This window comes from Oncorhynchus mykiss, chromosome 29 (assembly GCF_057628025.1).
Source record: "Oncorhynchus mykiss isolate SJ-2025 chromosome 29, ASM5762802v1, whole genome shotgun sequence".
Taxonomy (NCBI): domain Eukaryota; kingdom Metazoa; phylum Chordata; class Actinopteri; order Salmoniformes; family Salmonidae; genus Oncorhynchus; species Oncorhynchus mykiss.
Genome location: NC_143050.1, coordinates 17,854,334 through 17,869,736, shown reverse-complemented (window position 1 = coordinate 17,869,736; position 15,403 = coordinate 17,854,334). Strand labels below are relative to the sequence as shown.

General features: G+C 45.5%; 1 protein-coding gene across 7 annotated transcripts in view; it reads right to left on the bottom strand.

The window, feature by feature from the left end:
- The window catches only part of LOC110510012 (spectrin beta chain, non-erythrocytic 1), a 101,207-nt gene that overhangs the window by 24,267 nt on the left and 61,537 nt on the right, over positions 1-15,403 (bottom strand). For all 7 annotated transcript variants that reach the window (XM_036968353.2, XM_036968355.2, XM_036968357.2 and 4 more), the window contains 14 exons: positions 12,290-12,441; positions 11,807-11,980; positions 11,290-11,381; positions 11,038-11,118; positions 10,158-10,273; positions 9,543-9,655; positions 9,236-9,423; positions 8,992-9,109; positions 8,667-8,825; positions 7,939-8,241; positions 1,680-1,833; positions 1,138-1,532; positions 729-992; positions 13-224 (listed from right to left, as the gene is read on the bottom strand). In XM_036968353.2, coding sequence (XP_036824248.2) covers positions 13-224; positions 729-992; positions 1,138-1,532; positions 1,680-1,833; positions 7,939-8,241; positions 8,667-8,825; positions 8,992-9,109; positions 9,236-9,423; positions 9,543-9,655; positions 10,158-10,273; positions 11,038-11,118; positions 11,290-11,381; positions 11,807-11,980; positions 12,290-12,441 — 2,521 coding nt within the window. The remainder of the gene's footprint in view (positions 1-12; positions 225-728; positions 993-1,137; positions 1,533-1,679; positions 1,834-7,938; positions 8,242-8,666; positions 8,826-8,991; positions 9,110-9,235; positions 9,424-9,542; positions 9,656-10,157; positions 10,274-11,037; positions 11,119-11,289; positions 11,382-11,806; positions 11,981-12,289; positions 12,442-15,403) is intronic.

Below are 15,403 nucleotides of genomic sequence, written 5' to 3'. Positions count from 1 at the left end.
TCCCCAGCTCACCTCTGCTGCACCACCTCCAGGTCTTCCAGTTTGGTGGGGATCATTATGCCGTCCAGCCACTGTTCCTTCTCCCCCACCCACAGCTGGCAGGCGCCCGCCTCGCTGTACATGCGGTAGAGGGCCAGCGCCCCCTCCAGGGCCTGACGCCGCGATGCAGACAGAGACACCAGCTCCTCATAGCGCTGCTCAATAGCAGGCAGACGCCCCTCCACCTACACAGACAGCAACAATCAGTCTGGTAAGAGAAGCATCTTCTAGCTGTGTCAATAACAACCAGTCAGCCAGAAGACACTCCTCTGACCAGAGTCAATAACAACCAGTCAGCCAGAAGACACTCCTCTGACCAGAGTCAATAACAACCAGTCAGCCAGAAGACACTCCTTTGACCAGTCAATAACAACCAGTCAGCCAGAAGACACTCCTTTGACCAGAGTCAATAACAACCAGTCAGCCAGAAGACACTCCTCTGACCAGAGTCAATAACAACCAGTCAGCCAGAAGACACTCCTCTGACCAGAGTTAATAACAAGTCAAGAAATACAGAATGGGAAGGATAAATAAAATATGTCTCACTTAAGCGGAGACATTGAGAGTCTGTATGTAATACGTATGGGCCAGTGTCTGTATATATCAGAAAGAGAGAGAAACAGTGGGAGAGTGTGCAGTAGTGTAGAAAGTGGGAGTTGGTTTGGTATACTGTTCCAGGGGTAACTGACCTGAGGGGCGTTTGCATGGACCTGGGGCAGGCCGAGGGCCTGCTCATGCAGGGAGTCGATGAGGGTGCGGTGGCTCTGGATCTCCTCCTCCACCTCCCTCTGCTTGCGGGCTAGGGTCTGGGTGGAGAACTCGTCGTGGCCCACCTCCTGGCTGGACACCTGGCGCAGCGTCTCCAAGATCCAGGCCTCCATGTCATTGGCGTCAGTCTGGAACTGGTGCAGGGCCACCGCCTCCTTCAGCTGCACTTCCCTCAGCTGGGATGTCTGGGGGCGCAGGGAGAGAGAAGGAATCAGAATACAAACAGAGGAAATACATCAACTTCTGAAATACTAATACTCTATATATTAATTTTGCTCGTGGACTGACTACTCTCTAGACTTGTCCATCTCCTTTCCCCTGCCCACTGACCTCCTCCAGGTGTGCCCACTGAGCACGTACGTCCCTGATCCTCTCAGTGCACTCTGGGGCTCCAAAGTGTCCCTCCTCCACCAGAGTTTGTCCGGCGGCAATGCTGTGGCCGAGAGGACCGTAGCGGGCTGCCATCTCGTCCCTGAAGGCCTCGTGCTTACTGAGGAGGTGCAGGGCGGAGGTGAGGTCGCGGCCACAGTCTCCTCCTGACAGGATCTGCTCCTGCTCTCTGATCCAGGCCGCCTCTTCTCCCATCTCCCACAGGAACTGCCAGAGGCGCCGTGAGGCCTCCAGGCGCTCCCTCCGCTCCCCAGCCAGCTGGCCCAGCTCCTCATAGGCCCGGCCCAGCAGAGACACCTTCTCTCCCACCAGCGCCGGCTCACACGGCTTGTAGACTGAGAGAGAAAGATGGAGAAAAATAGCTAGTTATTTAGTTAGCAGTGGAGGGGCAACCAAACAAATGTTGCATAGTAGTCAAATGTAATCTTTTTCATAATTACTCAAACAGTAACAATGTGTGTAGAAAACTTGTGTAGTCTCACCTTGTTGGTCGGAGGTGAAGCGCTGAGCAGCTCTCTGGACCCCGCGGACCCTCTCTGCCTGGGCTGAGATGTCTGCCTCCACCAGGTTGTGAGTCTGCAGCAGGTCCTCCACATCATGCAGATGCTTCCCACTGTCCTGGGACTGCAGACGACCCTGGGAGAGCACATGGCAGGAAGACATGTTAGAAACACAGTCATTCACCATGTCTGGACTATGTAGGCCTATAGTATAACTCTCTCTGTTATCTCAGTACAGAACCTTTATATTATCATATACATGTATGTAGCTCTGTCCTTGAGATGTTCTTGTCTATCAATGTTCTGTGTGGACCCCAGGAAGAGTAGCTACTGCATTAGAAGCAGCTAATGGGGATCCTAATAAAATACTACATTCTCTACCTAGTGAAGACATGCTCCTAATGAGATGGTAATGGGAGAGAGAATTGGTAAGACATTATGGTTCCAGCAGTCACTGAGAGTTATAGATTAAGCAAAGCTGTCAATATCGTAAATGAGGGGCAAGCTTTCTTGGTGACTGATAAGCAAGACTTTATCTTGAGAAAACAGAGTGCTCATTTGGTATTGATGAGGCAAGGCTCCCTGAATCACAACATAATCACAATAACATCAATCTGTTAAAGGGCAATTCTACCACTTTCCAACATTTTCATTATCTCTAGCACAATACCAGTGTCTACATATGTGAAAACGGCACATTTCTAGAATTTAAAATAAATAATATAAAGTTCTATCAAAAATGAACCCTTTCCACTCAATCCCGTATAAGGGTTGAAAATGGCACATTTTGTCATTGATACAGTCAGTGCCTAAATTGGACCAGAGTGGCTGTACATGCTATACATGATGTCAGAGCTCAGGTTCTCTGCTTCACAACGCTGTATGGCTTTTGACTGACAGTCATTATAAACTTGAGCACCGTGTGCGACAGGAAGATGTCCCCATCCCTTCCGCTACTTTTGCACATTTGTTGTCTGAGTGAGGGAATTGCTGTGAATCGAAAGGACTTGATGTGTTCTGAAAGGCGAGACATTGGGGATTATAATGAATACCGCTTTGACGTCGTACAAGCAAACCACACAGCCATGAGTTCAAATGTGCACTTCACATTTCCATATTAGAAAACGTACATTTAAAAAATGTTCAGTATCAATGTTTATGATCGCTATGTTAGATCCACAGTTAGAAGGCTGACCTGAGTTATACCCTGGGTTGTCCTGAAAAGAATGAGCCCGTTTGTCGAATTGTGAAGAAAATAATTAGCAACAGAACATTCACTTGGATGCACTTGACTCCATTCTATGCACACCAATATTACGATCTGATTGTCTGAAGTGCTTTTTGAAAGTCTAACACTAAGATTTGTAAAACTTAGCTAGCCACGTTGGTACTAGAACAATCTTCCAAAATGATGCATACCTAACCCAGATTGCAATTTATAATGGAACGTTTTTGGATTGCGTGTGAGGGCTGTGTTGCAAACAAAAAACTACAAGTGTGCTTGCTTCAGTTCCTCAATGGCAAAGCTAGGAAAGCTCAAATAACACCTTATAGTTCTTTCCTTGACTCAGAAAAGTGCATTGAAATTACTTAGGAACTGGAGAGGTGTGTGGCCACTTGGAGACACCAGTTAGTCCTCTCACTCAATTAAAAACATTTTTTTTTTATAATCTTGAACCGACTCCAAATGTCAATGAATAATCTTATTATGTTACTGAATGTATCTAGAGTATTTTCACATTTCGTTATTGACAAATGAAAAGTACAGTAAATGAAAGGCACATAAAATCAAGAGTGTAATGTTTGGATTCAGTCTTGTGTCAGGTGAACTGTTGTTCTGATAATTTCCCCATAAATCTCCAAAGTGTTCTTTCAATTGTTACCATGGTCATGCATATGCTTTTTGTAGTTCTGTTAGAAGCATATCCATTTGACCCTATCCATATAGGCCAATTTCCACAAGTGTAAGGGATTAAAACATTTTCAAACACTGAGATTCACGGTGAAGTGAGGAGCAAGAAAATACCCTCACCCTGGCTAGAAACTCGTTGCAGGCTTGGAAAATCACTGCTTTTCTTATTTTTAATCCTGCCCTGTGATGTCACAGAACTTTTTTTTTTTAGGACCTTTCTGCTTATCTTGTTAACCACAGGTCATACAAATATGCCATGTTCTTCTAGGGATGCGCATCTTTCCCTTTCAAAATGATTGGATACGTATCTAGTAGACACATGGGCTCCGATATGATACAGGAACAATACGTTTTAGTTTGAAATTATTCGGTGTGATTTGGTTTGATATCAGAATGAATCAATTTATGCAACATTTGTTGCATAAACACATTTTCTATTCTAAATTAACATCTGCTGCTGATGGAACTCATGAGCTGAGCCTCTCAGAGCTGGATCTGTCTGAGCCGACTTCTGTGTGTGTGTGTGTAAATGATTCATGGCTATGGTGTATGTACTATATAGGCACCTGAGCTGAGCAATAAGGGAGACTAGGCATCTACCAATATCAGAAAACGGAGGGGCAATGTAGCGTATGTTTTTTTGTCCCAGACTTTGGTTCTGAAATCACCATCACCCACTAATTAACTTGATATTTTTGCAGATGAAGTGTTTGTGCTAGTAATGTATCAATATTTATGGTTTACAAATGAGCTTTGACATAGCTCAGTGGACAGTTTATTAGGTACACCATCCCATTCACACAAATGGTTGCTCCTACAGACAGTGGGTCACGTGGCCATGGCTTGCTATTTAAAACAGTCAGACAGGCATTGAGTTACTGTTCGATTGAATGTGAGAATGGGCAAAACAAATGGCCTAAGTGACTTTGAGCGTGGTATGATCGTCGGTGTCAGGCGCGCCAGTTCCAGTATCTCAGAAACGTCCGGCTTCCTGGGCTTTTCATGCAAGACAGTGTCTGGGGTTTACAGAGAATGGTGTGACAAACAAAACAAAAAACATCCAGTCAGCAGCAGTCCTGTGGGTGAAAACAACTCGTTGATGACAGGTTAAAGGAGAATGGCCAAAATCGTGCAAGCTAACAGGAGGCCACAAACAGGCACATTACACCACAGTACAACATTGGTGTGCAGAACGCCATCTCGGAACGCACAACTCGTCGGTCCTTGTCACAGATGGGCTATTACAGCAGACATCCACACCAAGTTCCACTCCTATCAGCTAAAAACAAGAAGACGCGGCTCCAGTGGGCACAAGATCAGCAACACTGGACAATTGAGCAGTGGACAAACATTGCCTGATCCGACGAATCCGGTTCCTGTTTCATCATCCTAATGACAGAGTCAGGATTTGGAGTCCATGGCCCCATCCTGCCTGGTGTCAACAGTACAGGCTGGTGGCAATGGTGTAATGGTGTGGGGAAAGTTTCCCTCGAACACATTAGGTCCCTTGATACCAATTGCGCAATGATTCCATGCCACAAATAATTCAGTCTGTTCTGGAGGCAAAGGGGGGTCTGACCCGGTACTAGACGAGTGTACCTAATAAACAACTTTGAATTTCACCCTCATTTCTAAATCAAATGGTTTTGACCGGTTTGTGAGTGATCATCTCTTCTCTCGATTCGGCCATGCTGTGCGCCTTGCAAAAGTGATTGCTGTCCTCGTTATGAAATTATCAACTTTACCCTGTATATCAAAAAATTACGATATACACATTGATTATTTAAAGAAAAACTACCAAAACTACTGCTGATGGTGACCCTGAACAATCTAAATAAAATGCATTGTAAGCAGGTATAGCCAGATGAGAGTTGTCTCCAATAGCTTACTTTTATTCTGGTAAAAACCATCTGCAACAGCGCAGGGATAACAATAACCTATCAAATGACAAAGTAGGCTTTATTAGTTGAGTGACAACCTATCACCCAAGACATTTCTGAAGGTGCTGCGCAGATGTGCAAGGTCAGGAACAGGCCGTATACCTCACATTGGTCAATGCACTAAGCTGGGCATAGTGTGCAGTTCGACAAGGCCTGGGGTTATTCGGCATGCAAAATTACTTGCAGATCAATGACTGTCAACACAGTTACATGCAGTTGGACACTGAAAGAGAGGACACATCAGCTGTCACAAAAGATGAGGTCTTTTCGGAAGGTAGAAATAATGTACTAGGAGCAAGACATTTTTGGGAACCGGCAATTCGTAACATTTGAATTCATTTTCTGACTGATGCATGCTACATTTGGATCGGGTTGGGGTCCGCAGACCGATGCACTTGTATCTTAAACATTTGAATCAGCGACAGATGTGTATCGGTGAATTGTTACATCCCTAATTTTCACCTAAATTTATATAGACACTGGTATGGTGCTGGAGATAATGAATACAGGGTTGAAAAGTGGCACATTTGCCCTTTGTAGTCAGGGGAAAAGGAATCAGCTGAGGCCAAGAGCTAAGAATACACTCAGACAGACTTAATTCACCCAGTCAACCTCTGTAAACCCATTACACCCAGGAGTAGTAACCATTTTGAAAGGAGTACTCGCATGCAGGGTTGATAGTGTGAAATGTACAGGATTACAGAAGGTTGTCAATGACCAAGAGTACATATTCTACACTGGGAGTATATACAGTGGGGCAAAAAAAGTATTTAGTCAGCCACCAATTGTGCAAGTTCTCCCACTTAAAAAGATGAGAGGCCTGTAATTTTCATCATAGGTACACTTCAACTATAAGACAAAATGAGAAAAAAAATCCAGAAAATCACATTGCAGGATTTTTAATGAATTTATTTGCAAATTATGGTGGAAAATAAGTATTTGGTCAATAACAAAAGTTTCTCAGTACTTTGTTATATACCCTTTGTTGGCATTGACAGAGGTCAAACATTTTCTGTAACTCTTCAAGGTTTTCACACACTGTTGCTGGTATTTTGGCCCATTCCTCCATGCAGATCTCCTCTAGAGCAGTAATGTTTTGGGGCTGTTGCTGGGCAACACGGACTTTCAACTCCCTCCAAAGATTTTCTATGGGGTTGAGATCTGGAGACTGGCTAGGCCACTCCAGGACCTTGAAATGCTTCTTACAAAGCCACTCCTTTGTTGCCCGGGCAGTGTGTTTGGGATCATTGTCATGCTGAAAGACCCAGCCACGTTTCATCTTCAATGCCCTTGCTGATGGAAGGAGGTTTTCACTCAAAATCACGATAGATGGACCCATACATTCTTTCCTTTACACGGATCAGTCGTCCTGGTCCCTTTGCAGAAAAACAGCCCCAAAGCATGATGTTTCCACCCCCATGCTTCACAGTAGGTATGGTGTTCTTTGGATGCAACTCAGCATTCTTTGTCCTCCAAACACGACAAGTTGAGTTTTTACCAAAAAGTTATATTTTGGTTTCATCTGACCATATGACATTCTCCCAATCTTCTTCTGGATCATCCAAATGCTCTCTAGCAAACTTCAGACGGGCCTGGACATGTACTGGCTTAAGCAGGGGGACACGTCTGGCACTGCAGGATTTGAGTCTCTGGCGGCGTAGTGTGTTACTGATGGTAGGCTTTGTGACTTTGGTCCCAGCTCTCTGCAGGTCATTCACTAGGTCCCCCCGTGTGGTTCTGGGATTCTTGCTCACCGTTCTTGTGATCATTTTGACCCAACACGGGGTGAGATCTTGCGTGGAGCCCCAGATCGAGGGAGATTATCAGTGGTCTTGTATGTCTTCCATTTCCTAATAATTGCTCCCACAGTTGATTTCTTCAAACCAAGCTGCTTACCTATTGCAGATGAAGTCTTCCCAGCCTGGTGCAGGTCTACAATTTTGTTTCTGGTGTCCTTTGACAGCTCTTTGGTCTTGGCCATAGTGGAGTTTGGAGTGTGACTGTTTGAGGTTGTGGAAAGGTGTCTTTTATACTGATAACAAGTTCAAACAGGTGCCATTAATACAGGTAATGAGTGGAGGACAGAGGAGCCTCTTAAAGAATAAGTTACAGGTCTGTGAGAGCCAGAAATCTTGCTTGTTTGTAGGTGACCAAATACTTATTTTTCACCATAATTTGCAAATAAATTCATAAAAAATCCTACAATGTGATTTTCTGGATGTTTTTTCTTCTCATTTTGTCTGTCATAGTTGAAGTGTACCTATAATGAAAATTACAGACCTCTCTAATCTTTTTAAGTGGGAGAACTTGCACAATTGGTGGCCGACTAAATATTTTTTGCCCCACTGCATAGTGTGTGCAGAGTTGACATGTTGATATGTTCCAGTACCTTCATATCTCCCATCCAGTCCATGATGTATCTCATCTCCTCCAGCAGTCTCTGCAGGTCTCGGTGTGCGTGGAGTCTCTCCCTGCGAGCGGCTAACAGGTCCTTCAGGTACTCCCACAGCCGCAGCACGTTGTCCCTCCTCGCCAGCACGCGACGCACATCATGGTAGTTCTCTGCCTCCAGCTCCCTGGCCACCGCCTCCACGGCCGCTACCCGCTCCCCGTACGCCCCGATGTCCGTCTCGATGGCCTCGTGTTTACGGGTGGCGGCCTCCACCGCTCCCAGGTCAACACCAAAGTTGTCCTGAGGGACAAGAGGACAGATTGAGGTTAGAAGTGGGAGAGGTCAGTGTGTACATTGGTCATAAACGTATATGTGATTGACTCTTTCTATGTGTTCAAATGCATACAAGGGTATTAAATTGTCTATTAAATTGCTAAATTCACTCTCACTTCTAGAAATGACAGTGATTGCAAATTAGAGTTGTAAATGCCATTAAAATGGAGATCAGCTAGCTACAGTGTGTCTGTAGTCATTTATCACTCCCCTCCACATTACTAGATAATTAGACTGGCTGGTCTGCAGTAAACATGTCTCGTCAAAATAATGTAATCACAACCATCACTTATGATTACTGATATCTCTGGTCTGGGGACACCTGGGAGACAAATATAACCACCCTCCTCCTCATTGTGAAAACATTATCAGGTCTCAGCCAGGGGTGTTACCTGAGAGACGAGCCGCTGGTTCTCGCTCAGCCAGGTCTCCCTCATGGCGGCCTTGCGGTCGAAGCGAGCAGCAAGCATCTCCAGCTTCTCCTGTCGAATCAGCTCGTTCCTCAGCGCCAGCTCCCGCTCGTGCTCTGCCTTCTCCAGACGCTCCCACGCCTGCAGAGCCAATCAGAACACAGCTAGTCAGAGAGGTCCCTTAATTAAACCAGGGGTGTTATTCATGATTTTAAACACCTGCAGGGTTAACTGTTGTTTATTGAAGCTCCACTCAGGACAAGTAATGCATTTAAACAGCGAGTAACTGCAGCCCTATGGGTGATACCTTGTTGATGTCAGAGATGAGCTTTCCCTCCCTGGGAATGTACACCTTCTGGTTGTTGGCTCTCATCTTGCTCTGAATGGTGAACAGCAGCACCTCCAGGTTGCCTTTCTCTGTGAACCTGAGGAAAACCAACACAGCCAGGTAAGATACCGAACATGGAATATGCGCAGTTATGATTCCAACCTGCTAGAACATCACTCCTGTTAAATTCTAAATTTCCCCCCAGCGTGTCTCCTTGTCGTACTTTGGGGGTTTCTCCACTGTGCGGTAGGTGTTGAAGGCCTGCAGCTGGTTCTGCACACCGTTTAGGGAGTTGGCCAGCTGCCGGTCATTCAGAGTCAGGATGGTCTGCTCAATCCACTGCAGCAGCTCTGAAGCCAGGCTCTCATAGTTCCCTACCAGCTGGTCAGCCTCAATGGCATAGTCCAGCACCTGGGAGGAAGGGAGGGAGAAAGAGAGGGGTTAGACAAGCTCCAAAGACAGTGACAGGAAGACATGCACGTACGCACGCACACACACACATAAAAAGTTAAACAGCCGTTGCACCCCACCTTGCCAACCCTCTTGCCCTCCACAGCCAGGGCCTTCATCTTGGAGAAGTAGTGGTAGTAGGTGGCCACATAGGTGATGATGGACTTCTCATCTGGCTGGTCAACGTTGACATCTGGAAAGAGAGACATTTGATTCTCATCTTCTCTCCACATACTACCCACACAGTCAGACACACACTGACACAAACATGCACACACAAACTTCCAATCCCAGTCGCACACACACACACACACACACACACACACACACACAAACTGTCTCCCATCTTAACCCAGTCAATTCAACTTAAACACACATGGTGCTTGTCTCTAAATGTGCCCTGATTGATGGCCCCAGAGCGTTGCCAACCCCTCACCATGTATGGACTTCCTCTGTGATGTCAGAGGGCATCATTAAGCCCTGCCCCATGGCCAGCCTGGCCACATAGACCCTATTCTCACTTAAGTTGTAATTCATTCCAGTAATCCTCCTCCCTTCTTCCTCCCACACCCCATCCAGCTCGCCTGGTATATGACAGGAGCACTGTGTTGGTGACAACTAGCCAGAGGGCGAGGGCAGAGACCACATACAATTCCGACACTTGTCCAGTCTGAGCTCTGACCTCCCTGACTCACCTTCTGGGTCGAGGAGTTTGGTGAGGCCTAGCTTATTCTCTGCTGTGTTGAAGGCATTCTGGAGGTTATAGTGGGCGTTGGACCGCTTCAGGGTGTCAAACTCAATCACGTCCGGTCTGGACAGGTAGGGGAACACAGGTGTTGCTTTTAATGAAAGGAATCTCATATATAAGGCGTAAAAACAGCATCCTAACCACTACATGTTGAGTTCATCAACACGTGACCATGATTTTGTATGGTGAGACACTAAGATGTGTAGGCAAAGTCAACTTCAACATTGTTCCATTTATTCAGATCGACTCCATTCTAATCAGATAAGGAAAATGGCAGCGACAGAATGCACATGATTGCCTTGTAGCTCATTCAGTCCACATTTCCAACTACTCGTACTTTGAGTCTCAAGTGAGCAATATACACTAGCTGCAGGCATACATTCAAATGTGCCAGTACTTAACTGATGAGCATCATCCATGGGCCTCCATTTGTTACAGTACTTGTCATGTTAAAAATCACACTCTAGGGGTCTTAGTCCCACCGTAATGCAGTAGGAGTCACCAGCAGATGGCAGTGGTGAGTCACCAGGCATGGCCTTGCATGCAAAACGAGTTGGTTTTATTCGTTATCTAGGTCAACTAACTCCTATTTTATTTTCATCCATTTATGGGGATACAGACCCCCTGTCACCAGGCCTATTCCTCAACGGCACTGCAAGGACAACAGGCCAAGGTACTGGACATCTAGTCACGGACAGAATAAATATATCACTTCACACGGACAGAGTGCCAGGTGAAGGACAATGTCAGGGCCTACAGTTAACATGAGTGACTAACTTATTTCATAGTGTGACAGGCAACATGGACAAAGGGAGAAGGTAATTGACCTGTGTTTGTGCACGATGGCGTTGAACGCCAAGCCATCTCTCCAGCTGGTGGTAAAGTTGTGAACGTTGACGTTGGGGTACCTGCAGAGTCAAGGTAATTGCTCATTAATCATCAACTCAGTACCCAGGCTCTTTTGGTGTCGACCAACACTGGAAATTATTAAAATAAAATAACTCAGCATTTCACAAATCTTCATCATACATTCACATTACTGGACACATCCTAGAATCTCTCCCTCTCTCCCTTCTCACCCAGCGGTCTTCATCTGGCACCAGAGCAGCAGAGCCTCCTTGGCTGACTTCCTCTCCTTGTTACCCTCAGTCTCCACACTGATGTCCTGAATCTGTTAAGCAGAGCACCCTCTCAGTCAGACACACTGCCTACATATTTCTCTCTCTCTCATTAGGACCTCACTGAAATCATCGGTCTTACATACAGCTCTTTGTTAAGTTTGATGATGAAGCACATCCGTCAAACAGGAGAATATGTAATTGTCATGAAAAGAAGATGAGGGGAAAAAAGAACACTGAAATCTCGTTAGAATATTAACATTCTCTGAAACCAAAGTGGCCTCAGAAAACCACGGAACAGAGGTAATTGCTTCCATTCCCATTAGTTGTGAACTAGGCAGGGTGGGGTTGACCCAGGTGAGGGTGGTGAACGGGACACAAGTGGGCTGGGATGTGTAATATTCACTTGCGCCATCTACTCTCTAGGAAGGCCCATAGAAAGGCATTGTACAGAACATTACAAGGAGTCACACGGTACCTGGAAGCGGAGGATGATGGTCCAGATGAGACCCAGGGTGAGGCGGTGGTTCCCGTCCACGATGTCGTGGGAGCCCATGTTCTCCAGGTGGACCTTCTGCTCCTTGAGGAACTGCAGGGCCTTGTCCACGTTCTCCAGGCAGTGGATACGCATACGCCCCTTAGTGGGCTTCGGCTGGACAGAGACAAGAGAGAGAAGGGGGAGAGAAGGAGGAGAGAAGGGGGAAATTCAGGATGGTGTGAGAGAGTGATGGAAAGTGACATGAAAAACAGAGAGGGAGAGGAAGAGGGTATAAGAATGAAAATAGATTTCATGTTAAGCAGAATGGAGCACAGCGAGGGAAAAACAACGAGAGAGGACAAGAGAATACAGGAATGAGAGAGGGTTAGTTCAGGACAAACAAGGTGAGCCATGAGTGATCGGTCAGGGTTAAGGTTAGGGTCAGGGTTAGGAGGACAGATAGAGGTATTCTGAGATACTGACCAGCTGTTCTCCTGACAGCACCTCCAGCAGGCGGATGAGCATGCGTCCATCTCTCAGGTCAGTGTACAGGTCCCCGATGCGGCACGTCACACGGCCCAGGTGAGAGTTCACCCACTTAGTAAAGGTCTTCTTCTGCACCGCTTCACGCTCATCTGGAGAGGAGAGGAGGGCAGGTTGATGTTAAACCAATCATCTGGAGAGCAGAGGAGGGCGGGTTGATGTTAAACCAATCATCTGGAGAGCAGAGGAGGGTGGGTTGATGTTAAACCAATCATCTGGAGAGCAGAGGAGGGTGGGTTGATGTTAAACCAATCATCTGGAGAGCAGAGGAGGGCGGGTTGATGCGAGGGTAAACCAAATCAGAAACCAGCTCATAGGGACTGGCAGGCAGGTGTGAAGTCATTCATTGCTTTGTAATAACCTATTCCATGTTCAATAATCCAATACTGTCAGCAAAATAAATATTTTGGGGGGATGCAATTTTGTTGGAGAAAAACACTTATGTAGTCTTATACAGCCATTAAAATGTCTGAATCACCCCTCAGACTGAGACTGATGCCAGTGAATCATGGGGACCTGAGCTCCGCTATGCAGCACTTCATTTCACAGATGAGCTACGCCATTAGGTCGTTGGGATTACTGCGTTGACAGACAGCGTAGTAGAGAGTTATTTAGGCCTCTAACTGAACCTAATTGACTGGGCTGCTGACGGGGCGTCCGTCAGTCGCCTGGGACTACACCATCTGAATAGAAGACCAGTCTTGAATAGCCAAGCTAACGGTTCACAATGACGCTAACCGACACATAAGTGAAAGACCGAGAAAATCAATGATGCAATATTGCAGGAACGAGCACAGAATTGTGTTGGGGTCTGAAGAGAATAGTTCCCTATAATGTTACAGGAAGATAAAGGGGACACAATGAATTAAACAGTAGCAGAGGCAGCACAGACATATGCAGCAGAGTAAGATGCTAAACATGCCTCCAAACAAGGTGACCTCAATTCTAGGTCACATGGTCTTGGTCTGTGTGAGTAAGATCTAGGGCAAAATATAGCATTACAGTCTAGTAGCTAGAGGCCCACACATAAGAAATTAACTGTGAAAATAAACTACAATTGTAATACAATGCAATTCAAATCAGATGAGCTATGAGGTAAGAAAGCAGTGAGGTAAAAGAGCAGATCATTTGTGAAACTGTGTGATGTTAACTGTATTAAAGATTAGAGCATCTCCAAATCCTATCAGAAAAAGGTCATGGCTTCACAATCTTAAAATTCCTGGTGGGCTTCCCGCTATCTCTAAGACATAGTGAAATGGTTCTCCATGTGACAGAGAATTAGTGTGCGTGAGATACATGGAACTCCTGGTGAGATGTGCCATGTGACACAGACAGGCCTCTGTGATGGACAGGCGCAATAGGTCATGCTCTGTTGGAAAGAAACACCGATATTTAGAGGCTGTACTGTGACATACAGTTGAAGTCGGAAGTTTACATACACCTTAGCCAAATACATTTAAACTCAGTTATTCACAGTTAGGATCACCACTTTATTAAGAATGTGAAATGTCAGAATAATAGTATTATTTATTTCAGCTTTCATTTCTTTTATCACATTCCCAGTGGGTCAGAAGCTTACATACACTCAATTAGTATTTGGTAGCATTGCCTTTAAATTGTTGAACTTGGGTCAAACGTTTTGGGTAGCCTTCCACAAGCTTCCCACAATAAGCTTGTGGAATTTTGGCCCATTCCTCCTGACAGAGTTGGTGTAACTGAGTCAAGTTTGTAGGCCTCCTTGCTCGCACATGCTTTTTCAGTTCTGCCCACAAATTTTCTATGGGATTGAGGTCAGGGCTTTGTGATGGCCACTCCAATACCTTGAGATTGTTGTCCTTAAGCCATTTTGCCACAACTTTGGAGGTTTGCTTGGGGTCATTGTCCATTTGGAAGACCCATTTGCGAGAAAGCTTTAACTTCCTGACTGATGTCTTGAGATGTTGCTTCAATATATCCACATAATTTTCCAACCTCACGATGCCATCTATTTTGTGAAGTGCACCAGTCCCTCCTGCAGCAAAGCACCCCCATAACATGATGCTGCCACCCCCGTGCTTCACGGTTGGGATGGTGTTCTTCGGCTTGCAAGCCTCCGCTTTTTTCCTCTAAACATAACGATTGTCATTATGGCCAAACAGTTCTATTTTTGTTTCATCAGACCAGAGGACATTTCTCCAAAAAGTACGATCTTTGTCCCCATGTGCAGTTGCAAACCATAGTCTGACTTTTTTTCTGGCAGTTTTGGAGCAGTGGCTTCTTCCTTGCTGAGCTGCCTTTCAGGATATGTCGACATCAAACTCGAATTACTGTGGATATAGATACTTTTGTACCTGTTTCCTCCAGCATCTTCACAAGGTCCTTTGCTGTTGTTCTGGGATCTTGTTCTTTTCGCACCGAAGTATGTTCATCTCTAGAACGCGACTCCAAACTAAGTGTATGTAAACTTCCGACTTCAACTGTAGCCTTCAGCATGAGGACTGTAGCCTATGTTACTTGTGAATGAGGTATAGGCTATGTCTGACAGAATCTCTCTCCCCAGGGCAGAGTCGTGTCACACAGTGACTTAGGATAAATGACCAGGACCAGTCCCATCTGGACTGACGCTACCCTGCAGTCTCAGGCCTGGAGCAAGAGGTCAATTAGGCGGAGCCGTGCCCCACCTCAGTCCAGCTTAACAGTAGTGATGGGAGGGGGGGGGTCAATAGTTACATATCGGGATATTATCTTTGACGATATGTTGTATCAGTGACAATATCACAATATTATTTTTGCACTAGTTGGCTGTACCTGCACTAAAACTCAATTTTAAATAGAGAGACAATTAGTTTTCAGCATTTCTATTTCCATGACTGATCAAAACTCTCATGGCTCACTCTGCAGCAGACATATGGGGAACAATATGTTTGGAACATTGAAACACAAAATAACAGTATCGAATCACAATACATGTAGAATCACAATACATATAGAATCGTGAGTATCACAATACATAATCGGCACCTAAGTATAGTGATAATATTGCATCGTGACATCCCTGGCAATTCCCAGCCCTAG